The 27,939-nt window shown below is 37.0% G+C and overlaps 1 protein-coding gene across 2 annotated transcripts; it reads left to right on the top strand.

Annotated features, from left to right (window-relative positions):
- The first annotated feature begins 49 nt into the window (after nt 1-49).
- On the top strand, nt 50-27,673 carry MARCHF5 (membrane associated ring-CH-type finger 5). Of its 2 annotated transcripts, none has more exons than XM_064662962.1 (6): nt 50-255; nt 14,946-15,148; nt 20,258-20,358; nt 23,506-23,689; nt 24,100-24,266; nt 25,410-27,673. In XM_064662962.1, exons 1-6 carry the CDS (start codon nt 212-214, stop codon nt 25,524-25,526), a joined length of 816 nt encoding a protein of 271 aa, XP_064519032.1. In that variant the 5' UTR covers nt 50-211; the 3' UTR covers nt 25,527-27,673. The 2 variants fall into 2 exon arrangements, with proteins under 2 accessions (XP_064519032.1, XP_064519031.1); XM_064662961.1 differs by having other exon boundaries at nt 118-255; nt 20,228-20,358.
- Nucleotides 27,674-27,939: the final 266 nt, after the last annotated feature.

The raw sequence follows: 27,939 nt of genomic DNA, 5'->3' as shown, positions 1-27,939 counted from the left end.
GCGGCTGCGCTCAGCGCTCGCCGCTCTCCCCGGGCGCCCCGTCCTGCCCCAGCCACCGGCCCCGCGCCGCGTCCCGCCCGCCGGAGGAGGAGCCGCCCCGCGGAAGGGCGGATTTGCTGCCTTCCGTCGCTCCCCCTTCGCCGCCACCGCACGCGTGACGCCTTTGTGAGGCTCCGGGCCCTCGGCTGGGCCCGCTCCGCCGCCCGGGGCCATGGCCGAGCAGACGGGCCTGGCGCTGCCGCAGACCATGGACAGGTACGGGCAGGGCCCGGCGGGAGGGAACGCCCCTGTGGGCGCCCCGCGCCCCTGCGGCGGGTCTGGGGCCGCTCCGGGGGACGGGGCAGGGCCCGAGCCGGTGCGGCGGGTCCGGTTTCGCTTTTTTGTCTTCTAAAATGTTTGGTGGCCCGGGAGAAATTGTGCAAGTGCAGACGTAAATCAGCGCAAGGCGGGGTGGTGTGGGGGGATCCTTCCAGAGCCTGTGGGCAGGAGGTGTGTCCGGGCTGCGGTGGGTTCTGGCGGAGGTGGAGGGCTGCACAGGGCTGTCCGTGTCCCGGCGTCTGGAAGGGCCTGTGGGTATGGAAGGCATTGGCGTGCACGTAAGATGAGGCACCACAAGACGACCGAAGTTTAGCTGGTCTTGTGTGTTTCGTTGCTGGTTTTATGATCTGAAGAAAGCTTAACAATTAATTTTTGGAGTGCTGTTAAAAAGAACAACCTTAGAAGTATTTTGACGTAGTTATATGCTTATATGTTTATAGTTATATGGTTAGTAACTCTTAAAATCTATTACACTTGCTTTCTCTTTATGCTTTTATTTGAATAGGTAGCACTTTCACCCTGTTCCACTAATTGCTTCAGATTCTTTATGTGTAATTTTGAGTCATCCAGGAAGCCCTTGTGACCTGTTCTGCAAACGATAAAGCCATGATGATGGCCTGTTATTGCAGGAGTTGTTATAGCCTGGTATCTCAGAAGGTGGAGACCCAAAAGGAATCAGGCTTCTGCTGATGAACCTGTCAAGTTTTCATCATAAGGAAGCAAAAAGAACCCTGGTGGTTTTTTCCTTTCCAGGTTATCTCTGAGGAAAGAGTATTTAGTGAAATACAGGCTGTCGTCAGGCAGGTGATGGAGACATAAACCATGTTGGGCAAGGGTAGAACTGCAGCCTGGAAGGTGAAGATGAGAAGTTCCAGGTTGATGTAGAAAGAGGATAAAAGTGAGCTGGGGAGGGAGGGAAAGTTTTTTGTGTTTTAGAAAAACTGAAAGTGAAAGATAATGATGGGATGATTTAGGTTATAATTTAGAACTATGCCTGTCAAGGAGGCTGGCAGCCAGGAACAGCAAGTGGATTTCCAAGAAGTAACAGGGAGGTAGATTTTTAGAAGTACTGTCAGGAAAGCATTCAGTTTGATACACTTCCTGTGGATGTCAGGAATAAAAGGGAAGAGTTAAGGAAGACAAAGAATTGAGAGGAGAATGATAGAATTATCTTGTAGGAGAAGAGTCGACTTCTCTTAAACAAAAAGAAAATTTCATCTTCATCCTGAAGTTTGTAGTTCAGTAATATATAATATTTAGTGGTTTTGAGTTCTAGGAACCTGTGATATTCTGAGCGGATGCTTTACTGCTGTTATATCATACCATGAAGTCCTGGTTCACCCTGTTGGGAAGTGGCTGAAAGGTGGTGTGTATCATCTGTGTTGTGACCAACTGTTAGGTTAAACAGTTAATTTAAAAAAAGGAAGTTAGTTAACTAGTGGCCAAACCAGTTTACTGTTCATCCGTTGCCTGTAATAGAGATGTGAGGTTTGATGTACACTTAATATTCTTGTATCCTTTCAAGTTTGTGAAATTGTAAGTTGTATCTCTGGCCCTTTTTAAAGATTTTTTTCCAGTATACTTGAAGTAGCTTGATATCTAAAACAATTGGAAAGTGTCCCTGACTTTCTTAATAACAAGGGCAGCAGGAAAAAATTTGAAGTACCTAGGTAGAGTAAAAGGAGGTATGAAGAGAAGCTGAAGCTTTTATATAAGAATTCATTGGGCTTAGTGTAGAAAACTTTAGAAACAGGAGTGTGAGAATTGAGAAGTGGTAATGATAAGAAGGAGCCAAGTATTAAGGATTTGAATTTAATTCAGGGTGTAGCACAATACCAATAAAAGGATTTTGGAGTAACCAAGACCTCAAAATGCAGTCAGTGTAAATAGTTTTTTGTTTTATATTGGGTTTATGGGGTTACATTCAAAGAAACCAATTTTTATTCATCAGATATTTCTGAAGGTTGTACATAACTGCTTTCATGTTGTTTGTAGTGATAAACCCTCGGTATTTTGCCTTGTGGGACATAACCCTTGGATAAATTATCTGTAGGGATTCTGAGGCATGGAAATGCCTCTTCTATCCTGTTATCTTTTTTGCTCATGAAGACAGTTGTTTTTGTGATTAAGAGGCAAAAATACATGTACAAAAGCTTAAGAGTAACTGTTAATGCATTATACCTTAACACAAAGTGCATACTTTTAAATGAAATTCAGATCTCTTAGTGAAGGATGCAGAAAATAGCTTTCCAGTAAGATGACTTTCATTTGAGTTCTAATAGTTAAGGAGGAGAAAAAGAAGATTTTTTTTTTCTCTGTTTCCACTGCCTGGATCACCACTGAGAGTGGTGATGTGCTGTTGTATCAGGAGTAAGGTGTTGCTATAGATCGGAATGTATGCACTTTGTATACAAGGGTCAGAGCTCTCAGAACAAGTTCTTAGTTCTGTATTTCTGAGAGAGAACAGTTGGCTTCTTCTCTAGACTCTTATATTCTACACCTATGTGATTACTGTTTTTTTTCCTTAATACAGCATTTTGGATTTCTCCAGTGTAAGGACTGTCTTGATAGCATCTCAGCATCATTGCCTGGGATTCATCCGTCTTTGATGTATTTTGTGCTCCATCCTTTATTTTCCTTGCATAATTTCAGTTTGGAAGCAAACCATGCATTTATAACAAAGAAGGTGTTAAGATTTAAGGAATTTGTTCCTCAAAATTTCTAGCTAAGGATTTTATGCCTGGCTGAAGGATTGGCTACAACGTAAATACAAGAAGCCTGACTGTGAAGTAACACTACATTGTGGAGTTGTGTCATTGCAGCATTTAGGAAGTTAATCCATATGATTATCATGATCTTTTCTAGCCTCAAAATTGGAATTTCCATCCCTCTTGTAATTTTTTTCTTCTTGTTCAGGTTTAAATAACAGTTCCAGATAATAGTCTTAAAACATGTTCCTTTTCTGCAAGAACTCTTTTCAATCTATGGTAAAGGGCCATGTTCCTGGTCTAATGTCTACACTTAAAGGCAGGGGTTAGTGGTGTGTTTAAATGCTAAGATTTTATTATTATTTTATTATTTTTAATCCCTTTATTCATGTTGATTTAATGTATAGATTACAGAATTGTAGTCATTTTCATTAAAACTTGAAATTCATGTGGCAGTGTGTTTTTTATATGCTGTTAATGTGAGCTGTAATGCTAAAATGTACTCATATATTTAAGCTTTATTCTCTTGACTTCAGTTGAATTGTGTGTGGATTGCTCTTGCAATTGCTTATGCTAAGGCTTCAGAATGCTGGCATTTTGGTTTTTAAAGCATGTTCTGTGGTAATGATTTGTGGTACTTCCTATACTACATACATTAATAAAGACAACTGCTTCTCTCTTCCCATATATTTGCCAGCTGGTCAGAACATGGGCACCATTGCCTTCTGTTATTTCAGTATTCAAATATGTTGATAAAATGTGATAAATAATCTGTTGAAGGCTTGTACCTGCTGAAGAATCAGTGTAGTGGTAATTTTAGCATGGTTTAATTTTTGAATTAGCATGCTTTGTTTTGTGAGGGGATAGTAGTTGGCTCAGTTGTGGTCAGTATGCACCCTCCTTGATAAAAACGAGCAATATGGTACAACTTTTGTTATCTACCCTTGCCATTCCTTTTTGAAAGGAGACAATAGAGTTGAAATTGCAGGTAGACTTTAAAAGCAATTAAACAATAAAATGCAGAATTGTAGTTTGCTTAAGGAATTACTTATATTAGCAAAAGAGGAATACTGTTGCGATTAAATTTTCTCTTTGGCAGAGCACTGATTTATCAGAAAAATGCTAGCAATTATAGTTCAAAAGTGGCAAAATAGTAAATTCATGGGGTTTCTATTTCAGTTTTCTCAATTGTCATCTGATTCAATGCTAATTTTTTTCACGAGAAAAAAGCATATGCAGTAGTTTTGTACATCATTTTCAATTGTTACTGTCACTGCAGGTAGCATTTGAGGTGGTGTTTGTGTTGGTATGAATCTTTTCCTTCCCTCTTTGAAAGGGTAAGCACTGACTTAGTTTTACTGTCACCATTAACGGTTGATACTTTAGTAACTTAATACACAGGTTTGGCTTAAGACCTTAATGCTACAGCCTAGAAGATGTAATTAGTGCAGTGTGGTCCTTGATTAAAGACCTTTATTCTGAACTTCTTAAACTTGTACTGGGTGTTGTGCACTGTGAGTTGTCTCCCTGGCTGAAGTTGACACATGAGTAACTCTTTGTAGGAGAGGAGTTCAACCAGATAAGATGGGCAGAGTAATAAAGAATAAAAAACACAAAGCAGGATTTATGTAGTATTTTCACTTTTCATAAAAATACCATCTCTGCAGTTTGTTTGTTTTACTTACACTGATTAAGCATGTCTCTCTCTTCATTGTCCTACCTGAAGGAATTGTTTTCTTTCTGCACAACACAATTAAACTCTTTTTTTGAGAGAGGATTTTCCCTGACTTCTGGTCAAAGCCTATCAACATCTAGAAGTACCCGGCTTTCTGTTGTTCCTCCAGAGTAGGTTGTGCATGCTTAGAAGGAAGGGGATATAAGAATAAAGAGTGGACTGTGCTGGTTAATCTCTACCGGAAAGGAAACAAGGTGTTTTTCCCTGTCTTTACCTCAACTGATTGCAAGCTGATACTGATACAGGATGGAAAAAGCAAAATCACCTTGGAGAGTGGGTTTGAAGAATGAAAGTTTGAAACAATGATAACTTTGTAGTAGCTTGGCTTTTGCATTAGTGCCTCATCCCAGGTACATTCCTTACTATTTCACTTCTCTGTATGCTGAAGGTTCTATGTAGATTGAGTTCTTTCTGTGTCTTACCAGTAAAGATGGTTAGTGAAGACTTAATGCAGACCTGTAGAGTGCCTTTTGCCTATCTGAAATTTAAAGGTGTCAGCATGTTATTTATAAACCATCTTAACCTTTTGACTGTCATCTTATAGGTGTTATATTTCCATCTTTGATGTCTGGTTTGATATGCTTAGGAGCAAACGTACATGTTTTAATTGCTGCTTCACAATTAACTTCTACCTGCAGACAGTAAGTAATTGTTCTTCCTATTTAAGTGTGGGGAAACTCCTGAGAGACTAGTTATAATTTTTTGTTCTAAAAGTCTCGGTATTCCTTGTATTATCAAGGCATTCAAATAATATTTTCAGTTGTTGTATCAGCTTCATCTAAAAAAGCTGTACAAAACCTTGCTCATTGATCTCTTCCACATAAAAGTGCTCACACCTCTGTCATAGTGCTTAACTGGGATGGTTTCCTTTGGCATGGTGTCTTGAAGTGCTCACTGAAGTTAAAACTTTTGACAGTTAATGCAAATGTATGATGCAAATAAATATATGTATAATAATTTACAGAGAAATACCAAAAGGTTCAGGTTTCAATTTTGGAACATCTTTTTAAGTAATACTTAAAGTGGTAATGAATATGCCAACTGTTTAGGACTTGTTTGTTTGGTGTTTCTGACATCTGAACCTGCTTAAGACCTTACTGAACTGTAGAGTGGGTGGAAAGTTCCTAGGGTGAAAATAACAGCTTTTTGATGCATCTCTTTCTTCCTCTCCACACAGAATAGGTCAAGTACTATCTTGTTATAGGATGTAATGCCTACCTTTATCGAAAGAGTGCATGACTTGCTCATGTTTTTACTGGCATTTGTAGTTTACCACACTTTGCAAATTCATCTTCAGTGCAGAAGAATAAGATCCAATCTGAAGTGGTTAAAGCAAACTGCTTCTGGCTAATGTTTCTAAATGAAATTGTTGAGATTACATAAGATAGTCAAGGGGCTGGAGCACATGACTTACTAGGAAAACCTAGAGGGAACTGTGCCTGCTTACTTAGCCTGAAGAAGGGATGGCTTGGGGAGACCTAATAACCTTCTAATACCGACCAGGGAGGTTTTTCAGAAGACTGTCTGTCTGTGGAGATGAAATGAGAACAACTTAATTTGAACAGAGAAAGTTTTGGCAGTTGAGGATGGGAGCTGATGCAGTTGAACTTGGGAACAGTTATATAGTAGTTATTCCTTCACAATCTTTCTAGAAAAAAGACAAGATCCTTTATTTAAACCTTTAAGGTTGTCTTTACTTACCTTCCTATCTTTCCTCATTTGCTTCTTCTATGTGCCTCCTCCTGGCATCTGAATATTTTAGTTTAAAAGTCGATATTTTTTATTGGACTAAAATGTGCCAACATAAGTTAGCCTTCTGTGAAGGATATAATTACAAAAGGCCATGTGCTGAGTGCTTGTGACTGTTCTACTGGTGACTCATGCAGTCAATTCTACAGTGTTGAGGGGAGTTACTCAATGTTATCATTAGATATCTTGGAGCTTTGTTCACATTTATTCAGAGTAAAGACAAATTTTCCATGTCTGCCACATTTGATTGTTGTTTTTTGTTGTTCTTGAGGTATTAATGTCCCAAGAATATATTTTCTTGGCATGTTAAGTTTTTTGGTAATATTTAGGTCAGAAATTGTTCAGATTTTATTATTAGGATGATACAAGATGACTGACTTCAGTAGAGCATTTTGATTTGTTCTCTTATACTGTAAATTATCTGGTAAAAAATAGAGAATACAAACTGAGAATAATTTGAGTAATAGTGTCTGTTATATAAACTCTTGAGTTCAAAGCAATTTGCTTGCTTTGGAGTCTTCCAGCCACTTTTTGCAGCTTTAGGGTTATACTTATTTTTTTCTTCTCTTTTTTTTGAAAGAACATAACAGAAAAATTGCTTAACCTGTGTGGTCACTTTAACCATAAAACTCTAGGAATACATGGAAAAAAAAAATCAGACTTTTATTTCACAGTTAACCTTCCCTAAAAATGGAATGTAAAGTGAGTAGCCATGTTTGGTTTTTGAAGGATAAGGTCTGTGTTAATGTGTTTACTCTGTAACTAAAGTTACTGTGCCTAGAGATTAATTTGTACTTCTGCATTACCTGTGTGACACTGGAAAAAGGCTTCAGGAGATGGAGCTCACATGAAACAGACTGTGAGTAGAACAGAACATAACTTTGCATTTCTTATCTTTTGCTTATCACAGCAACTGCTTAATGTCAAGATGGTTACGGCTTTAGACAGGTCATAGTTGGTCTATTCTGTATGTAGGTCAGTCCTGATATTTGTAGATCTGTCATCTACTCTGTGCACACACAACCAATACTAATATTGGTATTTTCTTATGCAACTCTCTTCCTCTTTCCCCCAGTGCAAAGTAATGTTTAATAGAAACTACGTATTTTTGTTTTCATTTTGAGACTGGTCTTCCTGAACATGCTAGCAGCTTTTCTTTTTTCAGCTAGTGTAAATAGTAGTATATGAATTTCAGGTAATTAAGCCTCTTACTGCTTCAGTTATACCTTGGCATTTTGCTGCTTTGCAGTTAGAGAAGATAAGACTTCAGGGAACTTCTTTTGGTTTTCATTTTCCTCATCAGGTGGCACTTTCAGACATACTGCTATACAATGCTGTGAATATTAGAGGCAGCTAATAAATAAGACATTCAAAGTCACATTCAAGGAAGTAACTTTAAATAGCCTCTAAAATATAATTTGCTAGTTGCTTCCTATCTCTGTTACTTCCTATGTTTGTGATTATTGACAGATTTGTCAAACAATGCATGAGAAAATGTTTCCCTGTATAGTAAGCTATCTGCATTATAAAAAATCCATTAAATTTCTAAGGTATTAACTTAATGCTATAAGAATTCTTCAGTGTTTGCTATGTATGTAAATACTTGACTACTTGTTCAGCTTTTCTGTTCATGTTGTTCAAGGCACGTTTCAGGTCTAGAAGTAAATTGTTTTGTGTGGGTGTATGGGGTTCTTTGCAATAAGGTGCTTAATGTATCAGTAATAGTTTTACCTGATTTGTCCTTTGCACACTTCTAGAAGGGCCCTGTTTTCCCTCCCTCCCTTAAAAAATAAAACAAATGTTTGTAACAGCAAAGTTCATTGTATAGTTAAAGGCTGATAGCAAGGCCACTGAGCCTTGGTGACTTCTCAGCTTTTCCTTTTGAAAAAGAGTATGGTAATATTAAAGCCTTTAAGATAAATGAATTTTGAAGTCTTTGCAGAAGGGATATGTCTGAATAACTGGTTTCAAAAGTTTAATTTGTCCAGAATGAAAGCTAATTTTTTTACTGACAGTCTAGATAGATTGGCTCTGGCAAATTAGAGACTAAAACCTAATGAGATAGAATAAGAAATGCACTCCCCCAGATTTAGCTAAGTTGTGTAGAAGCAAAGAACACAAAAGCCTTGTAAGGCCCAATTTTAACATAATAGGTGGTGGCTGGCAGTCCAAGGTTTAATTTTATCCACAAGCTGAAAAGCTGCAAGCAGGATTATGTTAACTGTCCTTTACTCATCTCTGCCTTTATAGTGTGATTAACTCAAGTATTTCCCCTTGATTTGAGCTAAAATTGAGAATATATAAAGAAGTTCAGGTTGAACTTCTGATAATCACTAGGTCTTTCTGATGCACTTCCTAATTAATTATTCTATGTTTTAATGTGTTTGCTTGTTGGATTTTAGTTATCCATGGGCTTTTATTAAAAGCTTTTTAAAATTAGCTTAAACAATGCCACCTTGAGGTTAGAGGAAATCAGAGCCTGTATATGGATACCACTTGTATGGCCATGTGTTCACACCAACATTAGCTTGATATTCTCTGTTTAAGCTTTCCCTGCTGCTTTGAATGAAAGCACTACTTCTGTAATAAAGTCTAGTTACTGTTATGTCTAGATGCTTATCAATGCCTCCTTTACACAGCATTACGCTCTATCTTTGATGACTAGACAGAGCAGAATTGGGTATTAGGTCAGATGACTTTCAGGACTTCCTTTGAGGATTTTAGACTTTGTTTCAAGGTGACAGCATCTTTTCTAGTTGAATGATACAGGCTGGCATATGGCTGCTATGCTGTGCTGCCTTAAAAGGATCCACAGAAGTCCTGATGGAGCATCCAAGACTACTATTTCTGCACTGGTATCTCTTTTCCTCACTCTGTGTTGTGTTTTTTTCCCCTTAGGTTAGTGTAAGGGTTTTTTGAGGTTGATAGGCACATCTTGACTTGAAGATAAAAGTATTTTCCACTGTGTGTAATGGCCAAGAAAATACTGGGGAAGGAGCGGTGTTCCATCTGTAATCCTGCGAGTCCTTCTCTTCTGGCACTTCATCTCCTCTGTGAAGCATGACATAAGCTAACATTTCTTGGGTTAATGGTATTCCCCTCTTTGTAGCCTTTATAAGGGATTTGAAGGCTAGGCTTGCATTCTGTGTGACCAGGCAGTGGTCCTTTAGCACAAGAATCTTATTGCTGCTGGTTCCTTCACGTGCAGGGGAAGGAAATGCTCAGCAGTAGCATTTGCAGTGTGGTGTTTCTCCTGCTTTTCTCAGACAACAGTTTGCTGTCCCCAAACTAAAATTCCAGTCAGCTCCAAAGCAGTGTGATGCTACTAGGTCACTCCATTTGTCTGACATCCTAGTCTTTCCACTTAAACATGATCTTACTGTACTTAGAGTGTAGTTGGCAGGTTTAGTGTAATCTTATCAGTATTTGTCATCAAGATATTTTATCTGTTGGTATAGACTGTGCATAAAAAGTTGTTATAGAAGATAATGAAAAATTGCCTCTTCCAAACAGCAGATTTGTGGTCATCCCTTAGCAGAGTGCCTTTTTATTGGAGTGCCAGTTATTGGAATGCCTTCAGTCATTTCTTCCAAGATAAGTTTTCACCCCTCACTGTGTGGGCTCTCTGTGCTATTGTAACTGTCAGTTACGTTTCAGCATTTTCACTTTCTTCCTTTTGGATGTGAAATTCAATTGCAATAAGTTACTCAGACACTAATTGCTTAGCAGAACAAGGATGCTTTACTCTGACAGCAAGGTATCAGCAAATTCCTGCCACTTTAAGGGAAAGCAATGTGCTTCAGGATGTGGGAGAAATGCAGAAAATTTCTGGTTTTATGAAGGACCTATAATGAGAGGGAAAATGCTTTTTAGTTCTAGAGTATGTCCTGCATGTTCAAATTTGCATTTCCCGTGGTAAGGGTTATGTCCTGCTAAAAGTCTTGCAAGAATTTTCTTTTCTGAGGAGTTTTCTGAGTTTGCTTACCATTCATACTTGTGTGCCATTGAACATTGGGGGAAAAGTTACAAAACATTTTGCATTCTCACTTGCAGTAGTGAATATTTGAAACCAGCCTATAAGGCAGCTGTGCTGTGCCAGTCTCACAAATCATCTTCCATTAAATGTTGTGGACACAAGGATATCTGCTGGGCTTGTGGGGCTTTAGAAATTTCTGCAAATCTTTTACTAGTGTGTATATGGAATCAGTATACTGCTTTTAAATTACTTTTTTGTATTGCTTTACACAGTCATGCCTGCTTGAAAACAAAGCTGTTTTATGATGAATTCAGCTCTCACAAATTGAGGCAGGTTTGATTTAAGTTATGTGAATGAGATCCTGTCTTCCATCCCATCTAAGACTGGTTTTGGAAAAAAGTAACCTTTAGGAGGAGTATAGCTTAATAAAAAGGAAAGCAGTCTGCCTCTAGGTATGACTGTTGCAACTGGAGGACTGATGTGTGGGAGCTGTAGCTCCAATCAGGTACCAGAGACAGTGGCCTCCTTACCTGGTAAGAAACTTGTGGTTTGGAAAAGCCTGTTTGTAGGTAGGCTTTGGCTTTTTAGATTAGTCATATAACATTTGGAGTATAGGATGCCTAGTCTTCAGTACAAGTTTCTCTCCATCTGCTTTGCTCTTAACATATGCAGTGTCCCAAAAAGGGTGTATCTTTGCTAGAGAAAAAACCAGATGCAATAAATGCATTATTCTTGGAGTCAGAATAGAATTTTTGAGACCGGAGAGCTTTAGCTGCTGGGCAGTGGAATTTAAAAGGCATTTGTAACCTTATATTCAAAGCTGAAAGGGTGATATTGGCCTGGGTTTTGCTTATGTTTGGGGTTTGTTCTGGTGGTTTGGTTTGGTTTTTGTTTGTTTGTATTTGTGGGAGGTTTTTTGTTGTTTTTTTTGCTTTGTTGGGGGGGGCTTTTTTTTTTTGAGCCAAGGAAGCGTGCAAAAATATATTAGTGTTATTGATTTGGCTCTGTAGAAAGTCATCAAGGAAAAAGGCTTGAGTTTCTATCAGAAACAATGCTTTGTTCCACCTTTTCAGCCCTTTCTATTTCAGGTTATCTGAGTAGCAACCTGATTCAGTGGTAAGAATCAAGGTCATATTTTATTCAGTACAAGAAAATGGAAAATCTGGCAAGAGCCAAGACACTTGTTTTGAAATGGTTTTATTTAGCCCTTTCTGCTACAGCTGCTGTCAATGGCAAGAGATAAAGCTAATGACAGAGTACAGGGAATTTACTGTTCATTATTCATGACTTGCTAAAAGTTCAAGTCTGTAAAGGATTTTGTTATTCTTTTCATAGGTCTTTCAGATTTTCAGATATAATTGGCTGCAAGAAATTGGATGAAGCAATTAAAGAAAAGATGTATGTTTTTCTTGACTTAATAACCTTGACAGAAAACTTGAGAACAGAATTTAATCCACAGAATATTCATGGACAAGTTCACTAGTTAAAATTGCAGTGTAGCAAGATTATGTTCATGCTTAAATCTGTCATTATTGGAATAAACTCTAGACTTGCATTTTGTGCTGGCATCCTCAGACCTAACTAGCTCTGTTGTGAAGCCTTTAGTTTATAAATAAAAATCTGAGTTACAAAATTAAAGCAGTTGTAGACCTAAATAGGACGTGGAATGAATGAGTGGAGATTTACCTTTAATGCAGAAAAACCTCTGCTGAATAGGAACAATTATCAGTAGTGTTGTATTGTCTTATTTGTTCTTAAAGTAAATTTGAGGGTTCTTGATGTAAATAAAAATGAATAAACATTTCATCTAGATTCCTCCTAACTTGTGGCTTGGCTGTCTTTCCTCCTCCTGCTTAGGAAGGTTGATGTGTCCTTTCATTTGGGACTGCAGTAGGTGCATATTGGGAGCACGAAGGTGAAAAGAGGGGTAGTGCTACAGGAGTCCATAACATGACACTTTTGATTTAAACCAATGTGGGGAAGGAAAGGACAGGAAGAAGCCAAGTCAGTCTTTGATTTTACCTTCCCATTAAGACAAATGGAAGAAACTACAGCTCTGATTCAAGGTGTCAGTTCTTTGGCTGAAGGGTCTCGGATGCAAACTGAGGCAGTTCTAGTTTTAGAGCACCACAGTTTGACTTTACATCTGTACCTGCTGTAATGTGTTCTGTGCTTACAACTGGACATGTGGACATGACAGGTTCATTTTACATATTGTTCAATTTTACATTGCTTTTTCTGCAGTCTTCCCTGGAATCTGAATCCCAAATTGTATTCCCTTTTACAAGTATGTCAGTACTAAGTTGCAACAGGCTGCCTTCTGCTCATACACACAATGTAGTTTCAACATACTTCCACCACTATAGATCAAAAAAAGATTGAGTGCTTTAAAAGAATGTCTTGCAAATATTTTACAGGCACAGTTATTTTTACAAACAAAACATGGTTATTCTTTGTATAGAAACATTTTCAGTTTATAAATAAAATGCTACCCAAAATAGCGAGGAAGGTGTTAGACAATATTTTTCATTTCTTCAAGTTGGAGCCCGACAACATTAAATTTCCCACAGTAGAGTCCCCCCTCTTTTTCCTCGTAGAGTTGGAAACAAAAACAAAACCCACAACCTGTTTAAAACTGACCTGTCAAAGGAATTACTCGGGTTTTGTTGCTTTGAAAATGGCTGTAGTGGCCCTTGCTGTGCGTATAATTCCCTTCTAAATGTTTTTTGGTGAGCTTAATTAGTTACAAGCATTGTTTCTTTTTTTTGAATGGGTGCAGCAGAAAAGCCTCCACTACCTGTATGCTTGAGTATAAATATGTGAATTTCTGACAACTGTTTAGGACTGGTTTCAACAAGAGAGATTATGACAATCTGGCAAAATTATTAGAGTTGGAGGGGACTTCTAAATTGTAATTTCTCCTCCCAGGTGCTAACATAGGTTAGAGATGGGATACAGAATGGGCAGACTGAAACAAAAAAGTATGAGGGGGAGGAGGAATAAAGGTGGATTAGCGATTAAGGAGCTGAAACAAGATAAAATGAGATGGAGGAGTTTAAAAGGCTAGCAAGAAGGTTATTTTACTGACAAGGAATGCTGGGTGGGCGAGAGGAAAAGCATTATGAACCACTATAACATCCTGGCATAGAAACCACTGTCACAATTCTCAAATAGTAAAGATGTTTTGTTTACTAATGCCAGAGCATTCCTCAGCTTCTTCCTGTCTCAGTTACTGTCTGTTACTAGTTACACATAAGAAGCCTCTTAGCTCTTCATCTTAATATTGTTACTCAAGTTTTTAAGAGAACAAAACTCCATCAAAATAGTGGTGGAAAACTTCACATAGTGCACAATGTCTGATTAGATTGTGTCTTGATAGTTAAATTATAGGGATGATGTTGCTGTGCTGTTTTTTAAAGGTTTAACTATGATTGCAGTGGCTTGTGTAAAATATTTTTTTAAAATATCGAAACAGATATCTATATTTATATATATACACTTATCTTTGTAGTAAGATCCTTATTTTGATAGATTCTGGTTTATTATGTAAACTTCAATTTCTTCAGTATGGGAATTAGTAAATTATTTCACAATGAAAACTATTGGGTCAACATGTCTGATATTTTCCTAGTTTAGATCGATATTTTACTTTCTCTTGCAAGTTGTAAGGTGTCCAAGGGTCAGGCCTAATCATCAGATCAGATATCTGGGAGGTACTAGGTTATGTGCTCACTTCAGGTCAGGTCATAGAGCCTGTCAGTCTTGTGTTTTCTCCTTAGAGAATTATTATGTTTGAATTTTACACATCCACATAATTCTTCAGTGCAGAAATTTCCTTCTTTAGTGGTACAATAGTATTCTTGAATTACTTTGCCACCTGATCTATATTATACAAAATCGATTTGTTTCGACAAAGTACTTTTTGTTTTCAAAGAGAGGAAATGAATTTAATATAATTACTTACAGTTTGTTTTGTGACACATTGCGTCGTTTGTTTTGTTTTATAATTTAGGTGGATTGGAGTTAGTTTTCCAAGTCACAGACTATGGTATTGATGTTATATTTTTAAAAATAAAAAAACTCACCAAAATGTCTGCTGTAGAAGGAGATGGGAATACGCTAAAAAATATATGGATTTTTCGTATGTTGAATTATTCAAAGGTTGGACTACAGTCTCAATGCTTTTTAATCATAAATTAGCTAAAAGTTAAATTAATAATTCAGGTTGTATTAAAAGCAGTTATTTAGCTATCCGAAATATTACGTTTATTATGTTGTTTTTTATAGGAAAACTGTGGTGCAAAATACTCACATTTTTGGTGATTTAGAATGAGGTAACAAGCATCCTCTCCTCTACTTGCACATTTTCTAAAGCTACCTGCTTTCACATGTGAATGTTTGAGTATGTAAAAGTAGCAAAAAATATCTTTTTTTTTTTTTTTCCTCCCTATAATTTCAGGAGCTGCTGGGTTTGTTTTGCTACCGACGAGGACGATCGGACAGCGGAGTGGGTGAGACCCTGCAGGTGCAGGGGCTCCACAAAATGGGTTCACCAGACGTGTCTGCAGCGCTGGGTGGATGAGAAGCAAAGAGGAAACAGTACTGCTAGAGTTGCTTGTCCTCAGTGCAATGCAGAATATTTAATAGTATTTCCAAAGCTAGGTAAGATATGTAGCACTGAAATTCTTGTTTCTTTATTTGTTCTTGCTTGCTTTTTTTTTTCTCCTTTCTTGTGCTCAGAGCATCAGTTCTGTTGAAAACTTGTCTATTCCTTTTTCCAGACAGAAAGAAATAACTTTATATTCTGCTCACATCTTATTTGGTGGCTTAGTTAAATACCTTCTAAAAATTTTGGATGTGTTCCACTTAGGTAAATTGATAAATCTTGTGATTGACCTGTAATTATTTCATGGCTAATGGGATTATTTTTCAAGTTGAGCAGAGGGTGAATTCTTTCAGCAGTTGCCACACAGCACATAAACACATCCCCTTTTTTGACTCAGCTTGCAGAGAAACTTATCAAAGGAAATTAAGAGGAAAGAACCTTACTAAGCAGCGTGTGGTATTACCCAAAAAACATACTTTCACTTTGTTTGGGAGGTATTTCTGAGTCAACACTGCCCTGAAATAGAGGCAGAATATCTGTGGTTACTGGGCACTGCTTTAGCTCTCTTTGTCAAGGTGAAAGAAAAAGGTTGGGTGTGGTCTTCCAGAGTCTACTTACTTGAGTAGCCAGGTAGGACACTGCATGGTGTATTGCATGTTATTAAATTAGCAGTGGTTGCTGTTAGTCCAGCCCTTATTTGCCCATGTGTTCTGTGGGATAAATTAAGTAAAGCAAGAAAATGAAATGTTGCCATGGAAACTTAAATTTTGTTTAAAAGTAAAACTGCTTGTTAAAGAAATGCTGATGTAGCAAGTGAGTGCAGGCATTTAGAGGATTTAAATATCTTTTAAAGGACCTTTTTTTTGTAATGAAACAGCTGAAAATAAGTTAGTTCTTTGGGACAGAACCTCTTTCCTATTGGTACAAGGGCTGACAAAGTTAGGGTGTCAAGGGAATTTTATGAGTGATAACGTTTATTTCCATGATAGAACACTGAGTATTGGGAAAGAAAATACGGACTAGTGTATTGTTGATATTCAAGAAAACATAAGCCAGCATGAAGCTTACTACCAAGTTATTTGTGTATTGACCACAATTCAGCTGTGCTATAAAGATAAGGGAAATCTCCATCATAAAGAAGGCATCAAGTGATAAAATTTAGCATTGGCTTTGGGAAGAAAACTAGTGTAATATCTGGACAGAGAATGTACCACAAAACTGTTTAAAATTCTTATTTGTATCTTGAATGATGAAATTGTAATGTGAGCTGCATTTGCATTTTATTTTGACTTTGGGAAAAAGGGGAAGCAACTGTAGTTTGGACAGGATACATGCACATAAACAACAACAGGCATTTTAATCTCTTCTTGCAATTTGTGGCATACTGTATTTGAAAGCTAAAATTACTAAATTCTAACATTTCTGCTTTCTGAAGGTGACCTAAAATTCTTGCATGAGATTTTTCAGCTCTTGCATGCAGGTGTGCAAGAACCTTTTAATGTATCTGATATATTTTCCTTCACAATACCATCTTTTTCCATTTTAAGAGATATGAGCATAAAATTCAGACTTGTCTGAGAGTACAGAAGACATCAGTAGTAGAGCAGGGAGATGAGTCTGGGTCCATGCAACATCAATCATGAGCTTGAAGAGCCTTAAACAAGTGAGACAGTCTTGCCTTTTTGTAGGTCTTTCTAATAACCCAAAGCTGTTCTCTCACAATTCAACTGTAAGTCAGGCAAGGTCCCAGCAGGCAGAGTTGGACAGTAGGATGTTTTCAAGCAGTCTTGTTTCTTTCTCCTGCAGCAGGTAACTTTGAAGTCAGTACTGGTCATAGAGTACAAGAATCTAAAATTACTTGAGCAGGGAAGAAATAACAAGTAAAGTTTCCCTGAGGCATTACAGCTCAAAAACTTATCTACATTAAGACTTCTCTAATGTGCTGCTGGAAACTTCTTTCTAAAAACAAGTTTCTGTGAAAGGGCACTCCTTAACACAGCTTTTAATTTATGTTTATAGTTTGTAAGTAATATCAGTTTGAGGAGACATCCATTAATATCTTTATAAGTAACAGTGGGTATCTTTTTATATATTTACCAATTCTCAACAACCCCTACCATGGCATATCTTTACATTATAATTCCATTTCAAATTTGATAGTGCCTATCAGTTTTGGTGATTGGTAGTAATTATGTTCTTGCTAGCTGTTTTCCTCTCTTCTGAGAACTTTTACTAAATAGAAAAATGTTATTGCCACTTTAAAAGTAACTGAAGTATCTCTTAGATAATTATTTCAGTTTAATGAACAGAAAACAGACTTTGGCAGAAAAAATTCTGTTAAAGCATGACAAATTTTGCAAAATGAAAAATATTTTCATTTTTATTTCCTTCTTTAATTTGTATATCAGTGATATTTATTTTCCCGCTTTTTCCTTAATACCATCTTAAAAGAAACAGATTTGTCCTCCTTTCTCACTACTGCCTTCCTAAGGGACTAGTTAAAAGATTGTTTCAGTAATTTTTTTCCTAGTGTTCTATAGCCAATTCTGTAACTAACTTCTCTTAATGATTAGTATCAGTATTATAACTTAAGTGTTATAAGGGAAGCTTCACTGCTTTTTGAGTCTCTTGTCTTCAAACAGATAAAAGTTTTCAAAATTATGCAACTAAACAACTTTTTCAGTGACTGTGGGAAACAGTCAAGATGTGTCAATTTTTGTGCATTTAGTACTTGCAGTTACGACCTTGTTGCTACTTCAAGCACACTGATAGACATCCCAGTGCTTTCTTAAGTCTGTCCTGGAAAGTTAAACACAACTGTTAAGAGCTGAACTGCTTGTTCCAGTTCTTTGTATTTTAAACAATGTTCCTTCTTCGCAAGCCTTTTAATTTTGGTACTTAATCAACAATATGATGCTCAACTCGAGAACAAATTTAACTCTATAGTTACACTGTTTGTGGACTAATTGACATCAGTTGGTGTATTTGAAGCAGGATACTGGTGAGGTGTTCAGTGTCTTACAAGCCACATAGGAACATGCTTCCTGCCCTTAAAATGAGAGCTTTTTACTAAAGAATGCACACTGTACTGGAAAACACACACAAAGGGAAACAATTTGAAGTACGTGAGTAGTAAATTAAGAACTCAAGGCTCCAGCAGAGCTCAAGTAGAGAGTACATTAAGCAATATTCTGTCCAAGTTGTTAGGACTGCCCACTAGTCTGTGCATAACTGCAATATTTACAATGACTTGTGTTAAAACTGCATATAAGATAGATGTGTTTAAATTGCAGCTCTTCAGTATGATATTCACACACATACACATGTACAGGGAAAAAAAGTTAGTCTTTCTACAAGGTCTCTCTACAAACAGTAGAGAGGAAAAAACCCATCACAAAAGAGATGTATTTGAGAGTGCTTTACGAGAATACCAATGCTGATAAAACATGACAACAGATGAATTCAATTAGATGTTCCTGTTGCTTTTTTTCACTGACTGACTTGAACTGAGTAGAACTGGTTGTTTTGAAATCATTCACACTAGAGCTGTGCTTTTAAAAAGAGGAATCAACGAAGTCATGAAACAGGAGTCACAATTTTGTCACTGTGGCTCATGGAAACACATTTTCTGCAAATATCTGATGTGAATTTCAAATCTTGTTTGAATGTTTAAATGCACAGCTTTTAATTCATTTAGTGTAAATATGATAGTTCAGACACAAACTTTGGGGAACGGGGTGTTAAATTATCACCACCCTAAAAACTAAGAAAATAAAATTGTGATGTACTATGAATATTTGAGGTGAGAATTGAACTGCAAGGGATTTTTGGAGAATGCCAAATACAATAACTTTTACCTTTGGAAAGGTAAAAAAACCAAAAAAACCTATGGCACCTAATCTTAATTCTGTGCAAGGTCAGAACAAGTTTTGATTTGTTGAAGGTCAGGAGGAAAATGGCAATGAACTCAGGACCAGTGTACAATCCAGAACATGCTAACTAGCCTGGCAGTTCATCTAGCAGAAGTTCTGTACATCTAGTCTATCCAGACTTCAGAAAGTCATTTCATGCCACTGCTCAAGAGATAATTTTTTCCCCACCCTCCAAAAAAAAAGAGATTAGTGAAAGAATAACAGGCTAGAGTGGGTAAACCTTGATGAGAGACACAGAGGATTAGTTACTTGAAGAATGCCTGTAGGCTGGTTTTGAGCATAACTTTTGAGCATAACTGAATTTGGTAGGAAAAAGTAGGAGGAAGCTAACAGGAACTGTTCTGCATTTGAGCTGGGGGAGGACAGTCTGTATGTAGAATTTGTTGACAAATACAAAAGTAATGTGGAATCTGATCATGGTAATGACGTTTTTCACTTCCATACATACATCTCAGTGTTCTGGCTTTTCCTTGACTGGTGCTGTTGCAGACCCTCAAAGAAAACATGCAAGCATTGCCCTTGTTCACCTCACCAGAGGTGGTCAGGGTAACGTCTTGCTCTCTCTAAGTCTGGAAAGTGCAGTTTTCCATAGACAGAACAATGAAACTATTCATGCATTGTTGTCAAAGGCACTAAATAAACACTGGAGGAAAAAATACTCCTATTCAGGTTGAGAGGTGGTCCTCTAAAAATACTGAATGCAGTCTCTAGCAGTGGAAGGAGTCTTTCCTCCTGACTGTGCTGCTACTTATGTATAGCAGGATAGTTTAATGACAGAATTTTCAGGCGAAGCTGTCAAAGATAAGTACATGAAGTACATTACTACTTATTGGTATTTTTTCCTTTTGAAACCTAAGTGTCTAACAAATAAAAAAGCCACTAAGCCTAAAGTGCTTTCCACAACAGAACTATTCTGATTCAACACAAAGGAAGCTTGTCAACTTTAGTGGGTAAATTAGTGCTCTAACCAGTGTATCAATCTCTTGGAAAGATGTTGCAGTACATTAAATAGTATTTAGTTACAAGTTAGGCTTAATAGCTTTTTAATTATATGTCCTCATTTAAACAGCACGTGTGGTATGTCAGACTTGTATTTTGCCCAGTTTTTTCTTTCTTATCAGTGATAGACATCGAGACCTTTCTTCAGGATGCTTTTATGTGTATTTATATCTATCTTGAAACCTTACTTTTCCTTTATCATAGGTCCAGTTGTTTACGTTTTGGATCTTGCAGATCGACTGATCTCAAAGGCATGTCCCTTTGCTGCAGCTGGAATAATGGTGGGCTCTATATACTGGACAGCTGTCACGTACGGAGCTGTGACGGTGATGCAGGTACACACGTGTTCCCTCTCCTTACCAGCTTTGAAAGCAAGTCTTCTAAAGAAAAAGTCTATTAGGATTCCTTTTTTTCCTTGGCTTAAAACATATTTCAGCTGCTTTCATTGTAGTTAACAAGTGAATTCCAGATGGGCGCATAGAAACCTTTTAACTGGTCACACAGACTTGGCTTGGTATAAAGCCGAGTCTGCCTGTTCAAACGTGGTTCAGTCTGCAACTAACAAAATTCACTACTGCTCTAGCTGGCTGCCTGTTGTATGGCAGGCTGGTGAACCCAAGTCTGTTCTCATAGAAAAAGTACCATTACTGCCTAGATACTACTAATGGGTAATTCTTCAAAAAGGACATGAGATTAATCTTTTTCTCTTAGCTGGAGAAAAACTTTGCCAGTAACATTCAAAGGGTTGAAACATGGTGAAATTTTTTTTTTTGTGTAATGTGATTTTTTTTTAAATTATATAAAGGAAAATGCGTCCTCTGAATGATGCAATTCATTCATAAACAAGAAATGCAAAACACTGCAAATTAATAATATGCTCTTTTAATTACTTCAGACTGTATGATTAGTTGAAAGGGGAAAAAATACTTTTCCTACTTCTGTTCTTGTGAACTTGCTATTTAAATATAAAAATAATGTTGATAGGTAGTAGACTATTAACTACAGAAAGGCTTGTTCACAGCTGTCCTAGTTCAGCCACAAGACAAGAGTTTTCATAGATTGTACAACTAGAAGGATCTTTGTTACTGTTGTAGTTGTTGATTCCTATATCAAGTCCTTAACCTGTCTTGCCTGAAAGCACAAAAATATTTCTGATGCAGATTCAGTTGTATGCCAGCAAGTATTCCTCCACACAGTTCTCATTTTAAATGTACAGCCTGGTCCTTCTCCACATAAGTCATCTGACACTAGTTGTTCCTGAACTGTGTGGTACTGCCCTGCAGTTCTGCAGATGGCTCCATCTCAAGATCATGTGCTGTTTTGGTTCAGTTTGTATGTGATCTTGTAGCAGAAATGAAGTGAAGCCCAAATGAGTTGTTGCAGTCCCCCTGGTACCAGTGTGGCCAGGGTCAAGCAGGTGCATAAGAGATGTTTAATGACTTTGAATACCACCTCCATTCCAGTGGATGAGTCTCTGTATTACAGAATGGTACACTTAGGAATTTTCTCATTGGATATTTTGCTCTTGTGGCTCCTACAGGAACATTACAACCATCTGTAATACTACAACCAGACTTTTGAAATGCACTGGTCCTCTTCTCCTTGCTCATTGAGACCTTTTCTGTAGGAAAATATATGACCTTTTTTAGCTGCCCTAGAATTACATAATAAAGTGGAAAGATAAATGCTTCTTTCTGTAGTTGTTTTGCTTTGGAAATGAGGATCTGTCTAAACATTAGTTTAGGCAGCTGGTCAAATCCAGATATGAAGAATTAGCTGTTTACCTGATTTAATGTTTTGATTGTATGGGTGACGCCCTTGGCAAGACAATTTATTAAGGTGGTAATAGAGGGAAACTGTCTCACCCCTTTTGCCACCCCAGCTTTGCTGGGTTTAATACAACTTGTCTCCTGATGCATTTCAGACTCCTTCAGCTGAATGGCTGGGGAGAAGCACAAAAGCTATTTTTAAAGGTTAAGAAAATTAAATACAGAATTGACACTGTGACTCTAGTAGTAGCTAAGTCAGTAACAAATCATAAAGGGTTACTGAAAGCAGAGAAATATAGTAATCTAAAGCAGAAGAGACAAGATACTGAGGCAAGTAGATGGACAAGGAGTCTAAGGAGAAAAAGGATAGTGTCAGACTTCATGGTTTGGGTGGAAGATATGGAAGAAGCTGGAAGACAGATGCTGAATATTTTTTTCAGGGATAATCTTTTGGCAGCAACAGTATTGGTTATGCCTATTTTTAGAGGCTGTGGTAGATAACATAACTTCCTGTTCTAGAAGCATAAAATGGAATGGTTTTCAAAGCGTGTCTAAAAAAATACAGTTTGAAGGTACTGGGGTGCATTACCCTGTTTTCTTCCCTGTGCCCTACCTACTCCAGAAGTACAAGTTTTGTTGTTTTCTTTTTTTTAAATTTTGTTATTGTTGCGTGTTCTCATCACCTCATTCTAAGTTTTGTGCAAGTGAAGACTTGATAGCTTGTTGTATTTGTGGAAAAACAAAAAGTCAGTGAAAGTGCATCAGGAAATTTGCTGCCTGACAAACATAATAGTTATTTTAATGTTTCTAGTCTTCCTGGATTCTTATGGAGAGAGTCATGAAAGAGCCTGTTCTTCCCAGAAGGACTTCAAGGACTTTGTTACCATTTAGTAATTCTTAAATTGAGACGACTCTAGAGGATATCTACCACTTGCATGTTTTTTATGTCCTCAGCCCCATTAGATTTATTCAAAATTAAAACTATGTACTTTTTAGGAAACATAAGGCACTGGTTTTTTATAGTTTTAATCTGTACATTTTATAAACTGCAAAGGCTGATTAATATTTTTATGTGCCAATGGAAAGGTTTAGACACAGCAGTAAGGATTGTCCTTTAAAATCATAGCATTAACCACATTTGAAAATAAACTACACATGAAGATATGCTATTTCCACTACAGTTGAAAATAATATACATCTTCCTGCACTGTCTAGAGAAGCAATAGTTTAATACTGGGATCTCTATTGCACAAGGGATTGCTAAATAACATAAAATTTTGATTAAAACATCGTGAGATACTTGCTATCAATTTATCCTTTGAACAGTAGTATCTAATCAATTTCTGAGTGTAGAATTAATTTTTGTAAAACTGTAAATGCTTTGATGCATTTTGGAAAGCCTGCTGTATTAATGCTTCAGACATTTAGGGGTTTTACATACACAGAAACACGTGAAACTTCTCTTGGGATGGGAAGGAATTGTGTTACAGCTCTCTGCAAGATTAATGATTTGCAAGCTAGAGCTGGTAGCTCACCTGCATTACACTTCATAAGCAACCAAGGATGCAAAGAGAAAACAGAGTAAATTAGGTAAAACCATATTCCTTTTTTCTTAAAAGGTGTGGGCAGCTCCAAACAAACTCGACTCTTTAAGTTATATTTTGTTCAGTTGTGGCCTCTGTTATGTTTGCCAACCATATGTGTATTTTCCAGGTTGTGGGTCACAAAGAAGGTCTTGATGTGATGGAGAGAGCTGATCCTTTATTTCTTCTGATTGGCCTTCCCACTATCCCAGTCATGCTAATATTGGGCAAGATGATCCGCTGGGAGGACTATGTGCTCAGACTGTGGCGCAAATACTCTAATAAGCTACAAATTTTGAACAGCATATTTCCAGGTAATGTGATAAATTTGAAAGAAAATACCAAGATTGAATTTCTGCCTTTAGGAGATGGGGATAGGCAAGTAGTGTTTGCCATTCTTAAGCAGAGGTGATTAACACCATCCTTCTCTTTCGTGTTCATTCTGTTTAGATTGTGTTTGTATAGTACCTAGGGAGAAAGGTGGGCCAAGAGGAGCAGGAGCATGGTTTCAGTTAAGGCCTTAGTAACAAAACAAGCTGCTAAAAATCATATGTCTTACTTGAAAGTAAAAATTGATACAGTCATTTAATGGAAACAGAATATTCACTGAGAAGAGGGACTGGGCTATAGATTTGTAATGGAGTGGAGGGTGGGCACTACTGTGCTGTGTTCTTTTTGAGGCAGTGGCTATGTAATCTTTCTTTCCCCACTTTTATCCCCTTAGGCATTGGATGTCCTGTTCCTCGAATTCCAGCAGAGGCGAACCCTTTGGCAGACCATGTCTCTGCTACACGGATTCTCTGTGGAGCTCTAGTTTTCCCCACTATTGCCACGATAGTTGGCAAGCTGATGTTCAGCAGTGTTAACTCAAATTTACAAAGGACAATCTTGGTAAGATTCAGTATTGTTTGTTTCATAAATTATTATAATTTGGGAATGTGAAGTGTTGTGGGGGAAGGAGGGAAGGTAAAAAGGAACATGAACTGACCTAGAATTTTAAGAGTGGCATTTGATTAAGGGAAGGGGTTTTTTAAGGTTGCCTGTCTCGGTAACCATGTGGGTGAAAGACTTTTCCATATGACTGAAACTAATCTCAGTTCAAGACAAGGCTGAAACTTGTATCTGGTACTGTACTAGGCAAACTTTAGCAGTAACTTTAGCCAGCATCTTCTAAGAACAATCTCTGCAAGGGAAGACTAAGGTTTATATTATAAACTTTTTCATATAAACTTTTGTTTACTAATTTTGAGAGAAATTCTTCATTTCTTATTTTAATAAGGAGAGAAAGACTAACTCTCCATAGAAGTTGAGTGGAAGGGGAGTGACAAAGAGAGGAGATGATCTCTTCCTTTGTGAATAATCTCTCTGGTTGCAGCCTTGCAAGGGGAATTTGGTCATATGGTATCCCAGGTCATCTGACTGTCACTTCAGCCCCTGTTTACAATTCCTATGTATTTATGCCCCTCTCTTCCATAGGGAAGAAACAGTGATATTACAAACATTCATGCAGACTAAAGGCTTCTTGGTGTCTCATTTTGAAGGCTTGAGATAAAGATATTATAAAACTTTCCAGAGGGAAATACAAAAATAGGTTTTATTTCACTTCACTTTTGGCAAGTGGTGTTTTTCACAGTCTGGTTATGGAATAGTTATCTTTATTATTCCTTGTGCCATGTATAGTATATATACAGAGAAGGGAGGAAAGCAGATATATATCTGCATTTTCTTTGTTCTTGAAATAAGATGTATTTTGATTTTGGTTTTTTTTTAAGAATATTTGTCAGACTTCCAAGCAAATAAAAGCTCTTATAGAGTCAGTGTGTAATCTCTTTAAGTAATATTAACCTCTGTAATAGTGCATTGTGACAGAAAAGTTTGAGATATTCGTTTGGAATTGTCCTAATTAGGTAATCTTCAAAAGAAAATGCCATGTATTTGAAAACAAATCTTCTTTGACTGGAAATTTTTAAGAAGAACAGTTGCAATGGTATGTCACTGAACTGTGCAGGTTTTCAAAATATCTTTTTATTTCAGGGTGGAATTGCTTTTGTTGCTATAAAAGGAGCTTTTAAGGTTTACTTCAAGCAGCAGCAATATTTGCGCCAAGCTCACCGCAAAATTTTAAATTATCCTGAGCAAGAAGGAGCGTAAGGCTGTGACCTCCAGATGTCATACAGTCTCACCTAACAGGTTTCCATGTTGTATTGGTTCCTTTGTTATTGCACAGTAGTGGAAAATTGTGATAAGTTGCTGCTCCTCTTTTTTTTTTTTCTTTAAATACAATAAAGCACTGTCTTGTGGCAGGGTAAATCCTTTCAGCAACCACTGAACCTAAGAATGTGACTTGGCTTTCATTATTTTGGAGTATTTCTGTAGGGCAACAGGCTTCTGAATTATTTTCTTTGAGCCAATATACTGAATGGAAAAAAAAAAAGCATTAACTACAGAACATTTTAAATGTTGTTAATGTAGGCTATATCCAAATGCCTTTTCCATAGGTGTTGTCATACCCACGCTGTCATCCAGTTCAGCATTTCACACAATGAAGGGAAATTGTTTTAGAAAGGAAGTGTGAGTCATTGCCAAGGAGAAGTAATTGTAGGACATCAGTCAGTAAAGATTTCCTTGGGTTTTGCTGGTATCAAACCGGGAGTGTGAAATACTCAAATGACAGAGAAAGCAGAAGATAGATCTCCCTCTACAGGACTTGTATGTCAGCTTGAACCACCTAAGTACTAGGTGTTAAAATTAGCATGCCTTTCAGGTGACTGTTTTATTACTGATAATTTTCAGTGTCCTGTTGTATCTTCTGCAGTGCCTGGTGTCATTTTCTCATGGCTTTACTGGTTTGTAACTGGTGCTGGATAGCATTTTTTTCCTCCACAGTAAAATAATAATAATGGGGGAAGTAAATTGCAGTTGCTTAGTTTGTAGTTAAATATTAGAACACTTGTTTAGTTTCCATGTCCTTTTGATTGTGTAAATATCCATACAAGTACCAAGAGCAGTAGAAATGTGAGGAAAAAACATTGAACACTAAAGCTACATTTTAACTGACAGAGCAGAGCATCCTTCTAAATTTGCAGACCTGAGTGTGTGACTCAGCTCTGTTCAGGACTGGGCTCTCCTGCCCTAGAGGAAGGGCTGGCTGGAAGGGTGTGACACTACACGTAGAGTACCTGATCTGAGCATCATGCTGGCAGGGTAGATGCTCTTAAGGTAACTTGGCTCCATTTTGTAAAGGACTAAAGGATAAATCTTAAATGTGTAATGAAGTTTATTTATACAGTAAGCTTTACTGTTCCAATATGTCTAAGGTAGTCAGCTGAGAGAGACATTAGCACTTCAGTTATTTGATGTGTTTATAAACTTAATTTCAACAGAAATTGTTTTGTGAAGTTAAATTTTGACAAACATAATACAGCCATTTAATATTCATACCAGACCTAATCTAGATTTAGTACTTCATGTTCTTTCCTAACAACAGTTTGTTTGTTTTTCTCCAAGTTTTTCTTTTCCTTGTTCATATTAGTATGTCAAATGCATGGAGAAGGGTTTAAAAAAATCTTCTAGTGAATTTATTCATAAATAAATATTTCTTTTCACCAGAAATGGAGTAAATGCAGAATTGACTTCATATTTGACTGCAATAATGTATGTTAAGAGAAATTCAAAATAAGGTACCTTTTCTATAGTATGTTTATCTTAATTACCAAGATGTAATATTTTAGAATTGTACAAAAGTGTATATAAAGGCCAATTAGTATTCAAAAACTATACAGGTATTGAGAATTATACATTCAATCAATATCAAATACAGTTGAGTTTCTTGCAGTAATGGAAGAATTACTATAATCTTGTAAGTCTGCTGATTATATTTGTCTTAGTGGGCTCACTTTTATATAAAACTCTAAATTGAGTAGCGGCCTCTGAAAGTTGCTGCTTTCTGTAAGATAGTCTTGAAACAATATTCTATGTATTTCTTACAGAATTCCTCGTTTCAAGAAAACAGCTTTTCAGTGGTCTTCACTGTATATATTTCCAAACAATTTATTACTGTTTTTTAAAAGTTTGAAGAATTGAATGATGCAAATTAGTGGGTTTGAAACTTGTTCCATGGGAAAGCTCATTGTCTCTGGAAGTTAAAGCTATTGTAAAAATACAATTATAAAAATACTGTATGGACTGTAAGATGATTTCACATGAGCAGTAGAAGGTCATTACTCTGTAAATCTTGTTTTTAAGTATTGAAAATTATAGTTATGTTGAATTAGGTTGAATAAATATTTTTTACACTCCCTAGTGTATTTTGTCAGTTGAACAAAAGCCTGTAGCAAAACTTTTTAATGAAAAATGTGTTTTGTTTTAATGCATATATAAGGACTTATAATTAATTTTAAGTTTATAGCCTAAAGAAATATCTCGGTGATGAAGGAAGAATTACTATAAGACTTAAAGCTGACATTGACTTTTGGTTTGATTTTGGTTTTTTTCTCCTCTCTGGTGATCAATAAAGGATGTAGGGGAATGCGTTTCTCAAACATTTAAAAAGCAAAAGAATTGC

Source organism: Pseudopipra pipra, chromosome 8 (assembly GCF_036250125.1).
Source record: "Pseudopipra pipra isolate bDixPip1 chromosome 8, bDixPip1.hap1, whole genome shotgun sequence".
In the NCBI taxonomy this organism is placed as follows: domain Eukaryota; kingdom Metazoa; phylum Chordata; class Aves; order Passeriformes; family Pipridae; genus Pseudopipra; species Pseudopipra pipra.
This window is presented reverse-complemented; position numbering and strand designations above follow the sequence as displayed.